The sequence below is a fragment of the Maylandia zebra genome, linkage group LG7, assembly GCF_041146795.1.
Source record: "Maylandia zebra isolate NMK-2024a linkage group LG7, Mzebra_GT3a, whole genome shotgun sequence".
In the NCBI taxonomy this organism is placed as follows: Eukaryota; Metazoa; Chordata; class Actinopteri; order Cichliformes; family Cichlidae; genus Maylandia; species Maylandia zebra.
In genome coordinates, this window is record NC_135173.1 from 27,967,509 (window position 1) to 27,983,671 (window position 16,163).

Genomic DNA, 16,163 nt, shown 5'->3' on the forward strand with positions numbered 1-16,163 from the left:
AGAAAGACAGAAACAGAAAAGAACACAGAGAGACGTTGGGCCAGCCTGAGGAAGGCTATACCCAGCCGAAACGTCGCGATGGCCCAACGGCAGTGCACTACACCCGCTAAGGGTAATTTTTTGAATAGGGGGCACAGTTCCCAATCCCATTGATGGACCGTGCACCTCAGGCTCCGGCAATAGCCGGGCCTGGTCTTACCTCAACACCTAACCCTAACCCTAACCCCCTAAGGCACAATACAGCCGAAACGTCATGACCAATTTAAGACGACACAGCTACAAGATGCAGCAGGACTTTCATGAAAGCCTCCACTCTTTGCTGCTGTGGCTCGCTCACGCAGAGAGCAGACGCTACGCAGTGGACATCGGCCACCCAGACACGACTCTCACAGCGCTGCAACAGCACAGCAACACCCTCACTGCTCTGCAAAAGGAGCTGCAGGACAGGCAGGCTCATCAGGCCTCCCTTCAGACTCTGTGGTCTCAGCTCCAGCCTGAAGACGGCACAGAGGAGAGCAACGAGGCCCGGGAGAAACTCCACGTGACGGGGAGCAAGCTGAAGCTGCTCCTGAAGCAGGTGGACGGCGACCTCAGCAACCTGCGGCAACGTCTGGACTGTGAATCTGCTACAGCCGCCCAGTGTCAAAGTGTTTCTCAGGAGGCTGCAAATTCAAAGAAAGGCTCCTCCACTCAAAGAGAGAAGCGGGAATCGTCTCCCCCTCGATCCTTCTTCTACCGGGCCCTGCGTGCCGCCTTCCCTCTTCAGCTCCTGCTGCTGCTCCTCCTGCTCCTGCTCCTGCCCTGCCTGATTCCAATGTCGGAAAGTGACTCCAGCTGCACCCTTACCAATAACTTCGCCCGGTCCTTCTACCCCATGTTGCATTACCCCAACGGCCCACCGCCCCCTTGATTGTGGCTCTATACTGGCCATTTGTGGCCACTTTGCTGCGACGGCTCATTGAAAACTCAACCCAAGACATGGGTAATTTTTGGAAACGCCGGGCAGGGTCTCCACCTCCCGGCAAGAACCCTCGGCCCCCATTGATGGACAGTGCCCGTCAGGTCCATTGTTGGCCTGTTTCAACCCAATCCCTAACTCAGCCCGTGCCTCATGGGGGTGGGAGATGCCCCTGCCTGTCACAAACCCTAACCCTAACCAGGGGGGATTTAATTCAACTTAAGAAAAACCTAAAAAAAGAAAAAAAGTAAATAATACTTACCGTGAAACCTAAAAAAGGAAAAAAAGTTAAAAGGAAAATACTTACCTGTGAAAAACCTAAATAAAAGGAGAGAACATACTTACCTGAGCCAGTCTGAAGAAGGCACAATACAGCCGAAACGTCATGACCAATTTAAGACGACACAGCTACAAGATGCAGCAGGACTTTCATGAAAGCCTCCACTCTTTGCTGCTGTGGCTCGCTCACGCAGAGAGCAGACGCTACGCAGTGGACATCGGCCACCCAGACACGACTCTCACAGCGCTGCAACAGCACAGCAACACCCTCACTGCTCTGCAAAAGGAGCTGCAGGACAGGCAGGCTCATCAGGCCTCCCTTCAGACTCTGTGGTCTCAGCTCCAGCCTGAAGACGGCACAGAGGAGAGCAACGAGGCCCGGGAGAAACTCCACGTGACGGGGAGCAAGCTGAAGCTGCTCCTGAAGCAGGTGGACGGCGACCTCAGCAACCTGCGGCAACGTCTGGACTGTGAATCTGCTACAGCCGCCCAGTGTCAAAGTGTTTCTCAGGAGGCTGCAAATTCAAAGAAAGGCTCCTCCACTCAAAGAGAGAAGCGGGAATCGTCTCCCCCTCGATCCTTCTTCTACCGGGCCCTGCGTGCCGCCTTCCCTCTTCAGCTCCTGCTGCTGCTCCTCCTGCTCCTGCTCCTGCCCTGCCTGATTCCAATGTCGGAAAGTGACTCCAGCTGCACCCTTACCAATAACTTCGCCCGGTCCTTCTACCCCATGTTGCATTACCCCAACGGCCCACCGCCCCCTTGATTGTGGCTCTATACTGGCCATTTGTGGCCACTTTGCTGCGACGGCTCATTGAAAACTCAACCCAAGACATGGGTAATTTTTGGAAACGCCGGGCAGGGTCTCCACCTCCCGGCAAGAACCCTCAGCCCCCATTGATGGACAGTGCCCGTCAGGTCCATTGTTGGCCTGTTTCAACCCAATCCCTAACTCAGCCCGTGCCTCATGGGGGTGGGAGATGCCCCTGCCTGTCACAAACCCTAACCCTAACCAGGGGGGATTTAATTCAACTTAAGAAAAACCTAAAAAAAGAAAAAAAGTAAATAATACTTACCGTGAAACCTAAAAAAGGAAAAAAAGTTAAAAGGAAAATACTTACCTGTGAAAAACCTAAATAAAAGGAGAGAACATACTTACCTGAGCCAGTCTGAAGAAGGCACAATACAGCCGAAACGTCATGACCAATTTAAGACGACACAGCTACAAGATGCAGCAGGACTTTCATGAAAGCCTCCACTCTTTGCTGCTGTGGCTCGCTCACGCAGAGAGCAGACACTACGCAGTGGACATCGGCCACCCAGACACGACTCTCACAGCGCTGCAACAGCACAGCAACACCCTCACTGCTCTGCAAAAGGAGCTGCAGGACAGGCAGGCTCATCAGGCCTCCCTTCCGACTCTGTGGTCTCAGCTCCAGCCTGAAGACGGCACAGAGGAGAGCAACGAGGCCCGGGAGAAACTCCACGTGACGGGGAGCAAGCTGAAGCTGCTCCTGAAGCAGGTGGACAGCGACCTCAGCAACCTGCGGCAACGTCTGGACTGTGAATCTGCTACAGCCGCCCAGTGTCAAAGTGTTTCTCAGGAGGCTGCAAATTCAAAGAAAGGCTCCTCCACTCAAAGAGAGAAGCGGGAATCGTCTCCCCCTCGATCCTTCTTCTACCGGGCCCTGCGTGCCGCCTTCCCTCTTCAGCTCCTGCTGCTGCTCCTCCTGCTCCTGCTCCTGCCCTGCCTGATTCCAATGTCGGAAAGTGACTCCAGCTGCACCCTTACCAATAACTTCGCCTGGTCCTTCTACCCCATGTTGCATTACCCCAACGGCCCACCGCCCACTTGATTGTGGCTCTATACTGGCCATTTGTGGCCACTTTGCTGCGACGGCTCATTGAAAACTCAACCCAAGACATGGGTAATTTTTGGAAACGCCGGGCAGGGTCTCCACCTCCCGGCAAGAACCCTCGGCCCCCATTGATGGACAGTGCCCGTCAGGTCCATTGTTGGCCTGTTTCAACCCAATCCCTAACTCAGCCCGTGCCTCATGGGGGTGGGAGATGCCCCTGCCTGTCACAAACCCTAACCCTAACCAGGGGGGATTTAATTCAACTTAAGAAAAACCTAAAAAAAGAAAAAAAGTAAATAATACTTACCGTGAAACCTAAAAAAGGAAAAAAAGTTAAAAGGAAAATACTTACCTGTGAAAAACCTAAATAAAAGGAGAGAACATACTTACCTGAGCCAGTCTGAAGAAGGCACAATACAGCCGAAACGTCATGACCAATTTAAGACGACACAGCTACAAGATGCAGCAGGACTTTCATGAAAGCCTCCACTCTTTGCTGCTGTGGCTCGCTCACGCAGAGAGCAGACACTACGCAGTGGACATCGGCCACCCAGACACGACTCTCACAGCGCTGCAACAGCACAGCAACACCCTCACTGCTCTGCAAAAGGAGCTGCAGGACAGGCAGGCTCATCAGGCCTCCCTTCCGACTCTGTGGTCTCAGCTCCAGCCTGAAGACGGCACAGAGGAGAGCAACGAGGCCCGGGAGAAACTCCACGTGACGGGGAGCAAGCTGAAGCTGCTCCTGAAGCAGGTGGACGGCGACCTCAGCAACCTGTGGCAACGTCTGGACTGTGAATCTGCTACAGCCGCCCAGTGTCAAAGTGTTTCTCAGGAGGCTGCAAATTCAAAGAAAGGCTCCTCCACTCAAAGAGAGAAGCGGGAATCGTCTCCCCCTCGATCCTTCTTCTACCGGGCCCTGCGTGCCGCCTTCCCTCTTCAGCTCCTGCTGCTGCTCCTCCTGCTCCTGCTCCTGCCCTGCCTGATTCCAATGTCGGAAAGTGACTCCAGCTGCACCCTTACCAATAACTTCGCCTGGTCCTTCTACCCCATGTTGCATTACCCCAACGGCCCACCGCCCACTTGATTGTGGCTCTATACTGGCCATTTGTGGCCACTTTGCTGCGACGGCTCATTGAAAACTCAACCCAAGACATGGGTAATTTTTGGAAACGCCGGGCAGGGTCTCCACCTCCCGGCAAGAACCCTCGGCCCCCATTGATGGACAGTGTCCGTCAGGTCCATTGTTGGCCTGTTTCAACCCAATCCCTAACTCAGCCCGTGCCTCATGGGGGTGGGAGATGCCCCTGCCTGTCACAAACCCTAACCCTAACCAGGGGGGATTTAATTCAACTTAAGAAAAACCTAAAAAAAGAAAAAAAGTAAATAATACTTACCGTGAAACCTAAAAAAGGAAAAAAAGTTAAAAGGAAAATACTTACCTGTGAAAAACCTAAATAAAAGGAGAGAACATACTTACCTGAGCCAGTCTGAAGAAGGCACAATACAGCCGAAACGTCATGACCAATTTAAGACGACACAGCTACAAGATGCAGCAGGACTTTCATGAAAGCCTCCACTCTTTGCTGCTGTGGCTCGCTCACGCAGAGAGCAGACGCTACGCAGTGGACATCGGCCACCCAGACACGACTCTCACAGCGCTGCAACAGCACAGCAACACCCTCACTGCTCTGCAAAAGGAGCTGCAGGACAGGCAGGCTCATCAGGCCTCCCTTCCGACTCTGGTCTCAGCTCCAGCCTGAAGACGGCACAGAGGAGAGCAACGAGGCCCGGGAGAAACTCCACGTGACGGGGAGCAAGCTGAAGCTGCTCCTGAAGCAGGTGGACGGCGACCTCAGCAACCTGCGGCAACGTCTGGACTGTGAATCTGCTACAGCTGCCCAGTGTCAAAGTGTTTCTCAGGAGGCTGCAAATTCAAAGAAAGGCTCCTCCACTCAAAGAGAGAAGCGGGAATCGTCTCCCCCTCGATCCTTCTTCTACCGGGCCCTGCGTGCCGCCTTCCCTCTTCAGCTCCTGCTGCTGCTCCTCCTGCTCCTGCTCCTGCCCTGCCTGATTCCAATGTCGGAAAGTGACTCCAGCTGCACCCTTACCAATAACTTCGCCTGGTCCTTCTACCCCATGTTGCATTACCCCAACGGCCCACCGCCCCCTTGATTGTGGCTCTATACTGGCCATTTGTGGCCACTTTGCTGCGACGGCTCATTGAAAACTCAACCCAAGACATGGGTAATTTTTGGAAACGCCGGGCAGGGTCTCCACCTCCCGGCAAGAACCCTCGGCCCCCATTGATGGACAGTGCCCGTCAGGTCCATTGTTGGCCTGTTTCAACCCAATCCCTAACTCAGCCCGTGCCTCATGGGGGTGGGAGATGCCCCTGCCTGTCACAAACCCTAACCCTAACCAGGGGGGATTTAATTCAACTTAAGAAAAACCTAAAAAAAGAAAAAAAGTAAATAATACTTACCGTGAAACCTAAAAAAGGAAAAAAAGTTAAAAGGAAAATACTTACCTGTGAAAAACCTAAATAAAAGGAGAGAACATACTTACCTGAGCCAGTCTGAAGAAGGCACAATACAGCCGAAACGTCATGACCAATTTAAGACGACACAGCTACAAGATGCAGCAGGACTTTCATGAAAGCCTCCACTCTTTGCTGCTGTGGCTCGCTCACGCAGAGAGCAGACGCTACGCAGTGGACATCGGCCACCCAGACACGACTCTCACAGCGCTGCAACAGCACAGCAACAGCACAGCAACACCCTCACTGCTCTGCAAAAGGAGCTGCAGGACAGGCAGGCTCATCAGGCCTCCCTTCAGACTCTGTGGTCTCAGCTCCAGCCTGAAGACGGCACAGAGGAGAGCAACGAGGCCCGGGAGAAACTCCACGTGACGGGGAGCAAGCTGAAGCTGCTCCTGAAGCAGGTGGACGGCGACCTCAGCAACCTGCGGCAACGTCTGGACTGTGAATCTGCTACAGCCGCCCAGTGTCAAAGTGTTTCTCAGGAGGCTGCAAATTCAAAGAAAGGCTCCTCCACTCAAAGAGAGAAGCGGGAATCGTCTCCCCCTCGATCCTTCTTCTACCGGGCCCTGCGTGCCGCCTTCCCTCTTCAGCTCCTGCTGCTGCTCCTCCTGCTCCTGCTCCTGCCCTGCCTGATTCCAATGTCGGAAAGTGACTCCAGCTGCACCCTTACCAATAACTTCGCCCGGTCCTTCTACCCCATGTTGCATTACCCCAACGGCCCACCGCCCACTTGATTGTGGCTCTATACTGGCCATTTGTGGCCACTTTGCTGCGACGGCTCATTGAAAACTCAACCCAAGACATGGGTAATTTTTGGAAACGCCGGGCAGGGTCTCCACCTCCCGGCAAGAACCCTCGGCCCCCATTGATGGACAGTGCCCGTCAGGTCCATTGTTGGCCTGTTTCAACCCAATCCCTAACTCAGCCCGTGCCTCATGGGGGTGGGAGATGCCCCTGCCTGTCACAAACCCTAACCCTAACCAGGGGGGATTTAATTCAACTTAAGAAAAACCTAAAAAAAGAAAAAAAGTAAATAATACTTACCGTGAAACCTAAAAAAGGAAAAAAAGTTAAAAGGAAAATACTTACCTGTGAAAAACCTAAATAAAAGGAGAGAACATACTTACCTGAGCCAGTCTGAAGAAGGCACAATACAGCCGAAACGTCATGACCAATTTAAGACGACACAGCTACAAGATGCAGCAGGACTTTCATGAAAGCCTCCACTCTTTGCTGCTGTGGCTCGCTCACGCAGAGAGCAGACGCTACGCAGTGGACATCGGCCACCCAGACACGACTCTCACAGCGCTGCAACAGCACAGCAACACCCTCACTGCTCTGCAAAAGGAGCTGCAGGACAGGCAGGCTCATCAGGCCTCCCTTCAGACTCTGTGGTCTCAGCTCCAGCCTGAAGACGGCACAGAGGAGAGCAACGAGGCCCGGGAGAAACTCCACGTGACGGGGAGCAAGCTGAAGCTGCTCCTGAAGCAGGTGGACGGCGACCTCAGCAACCTGCGGCAACGTCTGGACTGTGAATCTGCTACAGCCGCCCAGTGTCAAAGTGTTTCTCAGGAGGCTGCAAATTCAAAGAAAGGCTCCTCCACTCAAAGAGAGAAGCGGGAATCGTCTCCCCCTCGATCCTTCTTCTACCGGGCCCTGCGTGCCGCCTTCCCTCTTCAGCTCCTGCTGCTGCTCCTCCTGCTCCTGCTCCTGCCCTGCCTGATTCCAATGTCGGAAAGTGACTCCAGCTGCACCCTTACCAATAACTTCGCCTGGTCCTTCTACCCCATGTTGCATTACCCCAACGGCCCACCGCCCCCTTGATTGTGGCTCTATACTGGCCATTTGTGGCCACTTTGCTGCGACGGCTCATTGAAAACTCAACCCAAGACATGGGTAATTTTTGGAAACGCCGGGCAGGGTCTCCACCTCCCGGCAAGAACCCTCGGCCCCCATTGATGGACAGTGCCCGTCAGGTCCATTGTTGGCCTGTTTCAACCCAATCCCTAACCCTAACCCCTAACCCTAAACAGAAAAACAAATAAGAGGGGAAGAAAAACAAATAAGAGAAACAGAAAAACAAATAAGAGAAGAGGAAAAACAAATAAGAGAAACAGAAAAACAAGTAAGAGAAAGAGAGAAAAGAAAAAACAAGTGTGAAACTAAGAAAGAACAAGTGAGAAACTAAGAAAGAAATTTTGAAAAAAACACAAACAGAAAACCTAAAAGTGGGAGGAGACAACACAAGTATAAGAGCCAAGAGAGGCACACAGAGAACAAACAGACAGAAACATATTGGGCCAGCCTGAGGAAGGCGAAACTACGCCGAAACGTCGCGAAGGCCCAATAAAGTGCACTGAACCCAAGATATGGGTAATTTTTTGAACCAGGGCAGGGACACCACCACCCAGCCCCATCGATGGCCCGTGCACGCCAGGCTACCAGCTTGCTGGTGGCCTGTTCTTTACTTAACATCTAACCAGCCAGTGCCTCGTGGGGTTGGGGGTGCCCCTGCCCTCTAACAAACCCTAACCCTAACCAGGGGGGTCCCTATAAAAAACAAAAAAACAATTAAGACAAGAAAGACAAGAGAGTCAAAGAAAAGCAGAAAGAAAGACATGAAGTCACGTAAAAACAGAAAAAGTAAAAAGAGAAGCCACGTATAACAAACACAGAAAGAGAAGTTGAAAACAAAGAGAACATGAACAACAAAGGACGGGATGTCAAACCAAGCAGGGGGTGCCATAAAAACAAAAAAAGAACTTAAAGACAAGAGACAGACAAAGAAAAAACAAGTACATGAAATAGGACGGGATGTCAAACCAAGTAGGGGGTGCCATAAAAACAAAGAGAAAATGAAGAGAAATATAAAGATAGAAAAACAAATAAGAGAAGAGGAAAAACAAATAAGAGAAACAGAAAAACAAATAAGAGGGGAAGAAAAACAAATAAGAGAAACAGAAAAACAAATAAGAGAAGAGGAAAAACAAATAAGAGAAACAGAAAAACAAGTAAGAGAAAGAGAGAAAAGAAAAAACAAGTGTGAAACTAAGAAAGAACAAGTGAGAAACTAAGAAAGAAATTTTGAAAAAAACACAAACAGAAAACCTAAAAGTGGGAGGAGACAACACAAGTATAAAAGCCAAGAGAGGCACACAGAGAACAAACAGACAGAAACATATTGGGCCAGCCTGAGGAAGGCGAAACTACGCCGAAACGTCGCGAAGGCCCAATAAAGTGCACTGAACCCAAGATATGGGTAATTTTTTGAACCAGGGCAGGGACACCACCACCCAGCCCCATCGATGGCCCGTGCACGCCAGGCTACCAGCTTGCTGGTGGCCTGTTCCTTACTTAACCCCTAACCCTTCCGGCATAGCCGGGCCTGCTCTTTCCCACACCCTAACCCTAACCCCTAACCCCCCTAACCCCAGGGGGGTCCCCTAAAACACAAAGAAAAAGAAACAAAGTCACGTAAAAAACCAAGTAGGAAACAAGGAAAGGACATAAAAGGAAGGGGGTGCCAAAATCATAAATATGAATAAAGATCAAAGGACGGGATGTCAAAACAGCAGGGGGTGCCATGAAAAACAATAATACAGAAAACAAGTGGAGAAATGAAGAAAAGTAGACAAAGAGAAAGTCACGAAAAAACAAACAGAGAAAGAAAAGTAAGAAACAAAGATAAAGACAAAGAAAGACAAAGAGAAAGTCACGAAAAAGAAACAGAGAAAGAAAAGTAAGAAACAAAGATAAAGAGATGAAAAGTAAGAGAAAACATAAGTACAGTAAGACAAGGAAGTCACGTAAAGAGAAAAACAGTAAGAAAAGCAGTAAGAATTTTTAAGAAACATAGTAAGACAAGAAAGTCACGTAAAGAGAAAAACAGAAAGAAAAACAAGTAAGAAACACAAGTTGGAAACCCAAGAGTGGGAGGAGCCAAGAAAGAGTATAAAAGCCAAGAGAGGCACAGACAAGACAGAAGTCAAACAGACACAAGAGAACACACATTGGGCCAGCCTGAAGAAGGCACAGATATGCCGAAACGTCGCGAGGGCCCAATGATGTACAATGCGCATACACCCAAGATGGGTAATTTTGTGAAACAGGGCAGGGACATCACCACCCAGCCCCATTGATGGCCCGTGCACTTCAGGTTGCCAGCTTGCTGGCGGCCTGCTTATTTACACAACCCTAACCCTACCCTAACCCTTTGCCCCCCTCCCCCCTCCCCTTCTAGCCCTAACCCTAATGGAGCCCTAAAAACCTAAACTAAGAGAAAAAAAGACAAGAAAGGTCAGAAAAAAAGACAGAGTACATAAAGGAAAGGATTTACAGGAAGGGGGTGCCATAAAAGAAAAATACAGAACATAGGACGGGATGTCTAAAGAGTAGGGGGTGCCATTTAAAGAAATATGTGAAAGAATAAAGAAAAGAACAACAGAAAAACAAAGAGAAAGAATAAAGAACAACAGAAAGAATAAAGAAGAACAGAAAGAATAAAGAAAAACAGAAAGAACAAAGAACAGCAGAAAAAACTGAGAACAAGAAAAAAACTAAGAAACAGAAAAAGTTAAGAAAAACAGAAATGAAAAAGAAGAGTATAAAAGGCCCAGAGTGGCAAAACTGAACACAAGAGCGGGTGGGCCAGCCTGAAGAAGGCTAAATTGAGCCGAAACGTCGCGATTGGCCCACCACAGTGCACTACACCCACTTAGGGTAATTTTTTGAACAGGGGGCACCAACACCAGTCCCAGTGATGGCCCGTGCACTCAGGTTCCGGCATAGCCGGGCCTGCTCTTTACCCAAATCCTAAAAGGTAAAAACACTAATTTGGCTTTCTAAAACTAAATTCGAACTGAAAAAAAGTGGGAGGGTATAAATAGAAGGGGAAGGCACTCTGCTCATTCCACTCCAAACCATCGGACAGAGCAGACCTCTGAGAGCAAGCCTGTTTTTCATTTTTTCTGTGTGTGCCTAGGCCTGAAGAAGACCTTCACAGGTCGAAACGTCGCCACATAGGCACACAAATTCGTATTCATTTGGCCTATTATAATTTAAGAGACTAATCCGAAGTACTTACTTTTAGTCTTTTAGTGAAACACGAGGAGCTTGTACCACAGTCTCAAGTATGACCAGACACATTTATTGATAAAGTATGGTGGATCGATGATAAGGAGTGATCTGAGTCGGACTCGGTCAATAAATATACCACCAACATTTATTGTTTACTGTTAAGGAGTTTGGTCTGATACAACTTTATTTTAAATGTATGAACGATTTAGTTTAAGTATATATTTTTTGTTATGGATCATTCTCAAAAAAGAAAAACTTCCCTTTGATGAAAATCCTTTAGCAGTTGTTCAGTTCATGTTGAATTGTCTGAATTTAAACCCACAGACAATTCAACAGGTAACCATCTCTGTATGAATCCTTCTCTTTTCTTCTGTACAGTTTCTATGGTTTGTCTTTTCTCTCTCTTTTTTTTTTTTTCATTTTGGAAAGTACCTTGTACTTTTTGAGTCAGCACCCCAGTCATGATTCTAAGTGAGCTGAGCTGATACTTAAGACTATGATGCAGAATGCTGATTGGTTGGAAAGAAGTGGCATTAGAACTGTCCTATATGCAACATGACATCAGTCATGGCAGTTTTAAATGGCTAGACTGGCAGTGCCAACTGTGCCAAGCAGCTATGTACAAATATAAAAAAACATTGGCTCCCTATGCATCAGAGATGTTTCAAGCAGCTCTTCTATGATCAGCACTATCTACACAGGAAGTCGCATTTGCAGTGGAAAACAAAGCAAACAAAATAAACTGGTACCAAGAAATTAGTCAAGTTACAGCAGTGGAGTTGAAATATGCTCGTTGAATAATGAATTTAAATAATGTATTTTAATTACAATTTTGTCAGTCTTATACCCAAGTTTCTTTTGTCTTTGTTTTTCAAAAACTTTTTCAAATTACATATACCATCTTAAATGATTATGGAATGGTGGCCCTGGATAAGGAGGGTGTATGGATCAGACTGAGGTCTAAAATAACTTGCTTTTTTTCATTTTTGTTTTAATGTGCATACTTTTCAGAGTTGTCTGAGTGGCATGATGTTCTGCTGTGAGCTGAGTGAGAGTCTGAGTAAAAGATACCACATGTGAAAGAGTTTTATTTAGAAAAGTCAGTGTTTACCTCAGCCAGCTGGGAGCCTCACCTGTTCCTTGTTACCCACGGAGAAAGCGAGAGGTATTTGTTAGACTCAGCTATATTACTCCTAAGCCTTGGACTTGGGCAGAAAGAAGAATGCAGACCTATGCAGAGACTGTTTTGATATTTGTAGAGCAGTGTGAAGTCAGGCCAGCGGCTGTGAGTTGCAGGTGACTGCTGAAAGAAAAAATATTTTATTACTGCATTCCAGCACCAGGGTGGGTGCATAGAAATGGAATAAACTAGATGGGATGCAGTATGCTTTTTAAAATTACTATGCAGTACGAGCTGTCAGCATTTACAAGGTGACACTGAGTGCCAGGTGTCATGAATCGCTGTGCGGCAGGCGGGAGTTGGACCCAAAATGCAGGACTCACAGACTCGAGGGAATGAACTCAAAACACAGCTTTATTTGCTGGTAAAACAAACATACAAACTAAACTAAACTGGGACGCCACAAACTAAGAACTACAGCGAGACACAGGGAGATCCACACACAGCATGAGGGACGACGTCACACCGACTCAGAGAAACACAGGGTTTAAATACACTGGGGAGTAACGAGGTGAATGAGACACAGAAGGAGGGCACAGCTGGGAGAAATCAGGACTGACGAGACAAGCAAAGCAGGACACATTCACATAAGAAACGGACCTTCAAAGTAAAACAGGAAGTATCACACAGAGACGCGAACTTGACACAGTGGAGACAGCAACTAAGAAATACAGAGACATAAACCATAAGGCAGAGGTCTAAGAACCAAAATACACAGGGAAATACTCAGCTGGGAACACAAGAGACTAGACTAGAGAGAGTAACAAAAAACCAACCATGAGAACATAATGCACAATGCAGAGTGACAGAAAACAAGAAACTCAAACATGCAAAGACACAATTACACAGAACAGAGGGGACACAGAGAGACATGAAGGGCAAGGGATCAAAACTAGAAGCCATAGAATAAATCACACACAAGTACAATAATACGAAAATCACAAAGAACTAAAAACGCTGGGTCAGGAGACCCAGGACCGTGACAGTACCCCCCCCCCCCCCCTCAAGGGCTGGCTCCAGACAGCCCAAACACAGAAAAACAAAACCAAACAGAAAACAACCCAGGGCGGGCGGCGGGGGCCCAGGACGGAGGGCTCGGAACAGAAAACAAAAGAAGAGCACAGCAAACACCGGAGCCCAAGAAAACAACCCAAACACAGAGCAGTTCAGGGGGCCGACCGTGCGGAAGGCAACGGCGGAGACGTGGAACCAGTTCAGGGGCCGACCGTGCGGAAGGCAACGGCGGCGATGCGGAAACAGTTCAGGAGGCCGGCCGTGCGCAAGGCAACGGCGGCGGCGAAGGAGACGACGGAGCAGTTCAGGGGGCCGACCGCGCGGAAGGCGGCGGCGAAGGAGACGACGGAGCAGTTCAGGGGGCCGACCGCGCGGAAGGCGGCGGCGAAGGAGACGACGGAGCAGTTCAGGGGGCCGACCGCGCGGAAGGCAGCGGCGGCGGCGAAGGAGACGACGGAGCAGTTCAGGGGGCCGACCGCGCGGAAGGCAGCGGCGGCCCTCCAGTCTCAGGCGTGCTGGCCATGGCCTGGTGGGCACAGGACCAGACGAGGCAGGACCAGACGAGGCAGGACCAGACGAGGCAGGACCAGACGGTGGCGATGCGGGGGCCGGACCAGGCGGAGCTGCAGAGGCTGAGGCCGGACCAGGCGGGGCTGCAGAGGCTGAGGCCGGACCAGGCGGGGCTGCAGAGGCTGAGGCCGGAGCTGGGCCAGGCGGAGCAGAAGCAGAAGCCAAAGCTGGACCAGAAGCAGAGGCTGAGACCGGACCAGGCGTAGCAGAAGCAGAGGCTGAGACCGGACCAGGCGTAGCAGAAGCAGAGGCTGAGACCGGACCAGGCGTAGCAGAAGCAGAGGCGGATGCAGCCGGACCAGGCGACGACGAGGCGGTCGCAGGTGGCGGCTGGACAGGCTCCTCGGGCCCTCCAGCTGGTGCGGCGTGAGGCTGAACGGGCCCCTCGGACCCTCCAGCGGAGACAGGAGGCTGAACGGGCCCCTCGGACCCTCCAGCTGACGAGGCGTGAGGCTGAACGGGCCCCTCGGACCCTCCAGCGGAGACAGGAGGCTGAACGGGCCCCTCGGACCCTCCAGCTGACGAGGCGTGAGGCTGGACGGGCCCCTCGGACCCTCCAGCGGAGACAGGTGGCTGAACGGGCCCCTCGGACCCTCCAGCGCAGACAGGTGGCTGAACGGGCCCCTCGGACCCTCCAGCGGAGACGAGGAGGTGCTGGCTGGGCTCACTGGAACCCCCAGCGGACGAGGTAGATGGCGGCACGGGAGCCGCGGAGTGCTGGATGAGCTCATCCGAGCTTCCAGCAGGAGCCGATGTAGAGCCAGAGAGAATTGGGACCCCGGGCTCAACGTTAAGCTGGCTAGAAAACTGCACTGCTACGGGGAACTGGGCCAAAGGTTCAGGTGCGAGCTGAGCTGCTGGACACACGGGGACCTGAGCTGCTGGACACACGGGGACCTGAGCTGCTGGACACACGGGGACCTGAGCTGCTGGACACACGGGGACCTGAGCTGCTGGACACACGGGGACCTGAGCTGCTGGACACACGGGGACCTGAGCTGCTAACGGTGGAGAAGTAAATGACTGCACAGGGGACTGAACTGATGTCTGTAGTAACGGTGGTGGTGAGAGTGGAGTAGGTGGTGGAGTTAATGACTTCACAGGGGAATGAACTAGAGGTAGTGACGGTTGTGGTGCTGGTGGTTGAGTGGGTGACTGTGCTAAAGGAGGCTGCACTGGGGACACTGGAGACTGCACTGGGGAAAGCAGGGCTGCAGGAGGCTGCACTGGGGACACTGGAGACTGCACTGGGGAAAGCAGGGCTGCAGGAGGCTGCGCTAGAGACTGCAGTGATGGTTGTAGTGGAGGTGTGACGGGTGGAGGAGTGGCTGAAGTGGCTGCGGGTCGGGCGGCTAGTGGCTCAGCTACAGAGCATATTAACGGCAGGGCTATGGGTTGAATGTCTGACTGAGTAGCAGCCTGAATGGCTGGGTGTAGTGATGGAAGGGAAACAGGTGGTAGTGTGGATGACGGAACTAAGGGCGACTGAGTGGCAGACCGAACTGATGACTGAAGCGATGGTAGAGGTGAAAATGGAGCGTGTGGTGGAGTTAATGGCTGTGCTAGCGGGGACACAGGAGACGCAGCTTGTAGCTGGGCAGCTAAGAGAGCTTCAGGAGGCCGGGCAGCTAAGAGAGCTTCAGGAGGCCGGGCAGCTAAGAGAGCTTCAGGAGGCCGGGCAGCTAAGAGAGCTTCAGGAGGCCGGGCAGCTAAGAGAGCTTCAGGAGGCCGGGCAGCTAAGAGAGCTTCAGGAGGTCGGGCAGCTAAGAGCGCTTCAGGAGGCCGGGCAGCTAAGAGAGCTTCAGGAGGCCGGGCAGCTAAGAGAGCTTCAGGAGGCTGGGTAGCTAATAAACTGTTCACATTTCCATCCGTAGCACAAAACACAACCCCTGAACGAATAGTCCCACGGTTCGACACAGAAAAAGAGTCCTTATTCACCATAGCCGGCGATGTACAAGTCTGAATGTCCGGCTGTGGGGTGGCGCGCTGGCGGCGTGATCGTCGTTTCTTTTTTGATGATGGTTCTGACGGGCCGAGCGGCTCCACATCCGGCCCTTCAGGCAGGTGGGTAGTAGCAGCTGGGGGATGAAGGTGGAGTTCGTTGTGGATTAAATTCTGTTCAAGTGGGTGGAGCGCACTGAGTAGCCAGGGAAGACCAGAGATTAAACGCTGTAGTTTGGTTTCCACAGCACGGCGAAATTCCTCCCCCTCATGTTCGAGCCACAGATGCAGGAGTCTTTCCACGGAGTAGATAATGTCCAGACGCAGTTCTTCTGGTGGGTTGAGTGCTGCTGGGTCCATATCTGGTGACGTCGTACTGTCATGAATCGCTGTGCGGCAGGCGGGAGTTGGACCCAAAATGCAGGACTCACAGACTCGAGGGAATGAACTCAAAACACAGCTTTATTTGCTGGTAAAACAAACATACAAACTAAACTGGGACGCCACAAACTAAGAACTACAGCGAGACACAGGGAGATCCACACACAGCATGAGGGACAACGTCACACCAACTCAGAGAAACACAGGGTTTAAATACACTGGGGAGTAACGAGGGGAATGAGACACAGAAGGAGGGCACAGCTGGGAGAAATCAGGACTGACGAGACAAGCAAAGCAGGACACATTCACATAAGAAACGGACCTTCAAAGTAAAACAGGAAGTATCACACAGAGACGCGAACTTGA

At 51.0% G+C, this 16,163-nt stretch overlaps 2 protein-coding genes across 2 annotated transcripts; both read left to right on the plus strand.

The window, feature by feature from the left end:
- The first annotated feature begins 253 nt into the window (after positions 1–253).
- LOC143419758 (nesprin-2-like) lies at positions 254–925 on the plus strand. The gene has a single exon (XM_076887126.1). The coding sequence runs from the start codon at positions 254–256 to the stop codon at positions 908–910; it is 657 nt and encodes a 218-aa protein (XP_076743241.1). The 3' UTR covers positions 911–925.
- Positions 926–1,328: 403 nt separating this feature from the next.
- Positions 1,329–2,015, plus strand: LOC143419667 (nesprin-2-like). The gene has a single exon (XM_076887058.1). The coding sequence runs from the start codon at positions 1,344–1,346 to the stop codon at positions 1,998–2,000; it is 657 nt and encodes a 218-aa protein (XP_076743173.1). The 5' UTR covers positions 1,329–1,343; the 3' UTR covers positions 2,001–2,015.
- Positions 2,016–16,163: the final 14,148 nt, after the last annotated feature.

Excerpts from the sequence above, each read along its gene's own strand:
- LOC143419758 (XM_076887126.1), top strand. The coding sequence starts at position 254 with ATGACCAATTTAAGACGACACAGCTACAAGATGCAGCAGGACTTTCAT.
- LOC143419667 (XM_076887058.1), top strand. The coding sequence starts at position 1,344 with ATGACCAATTTAAGACGACACAGCTACAAGATGCAGCAGGACTTTCAT.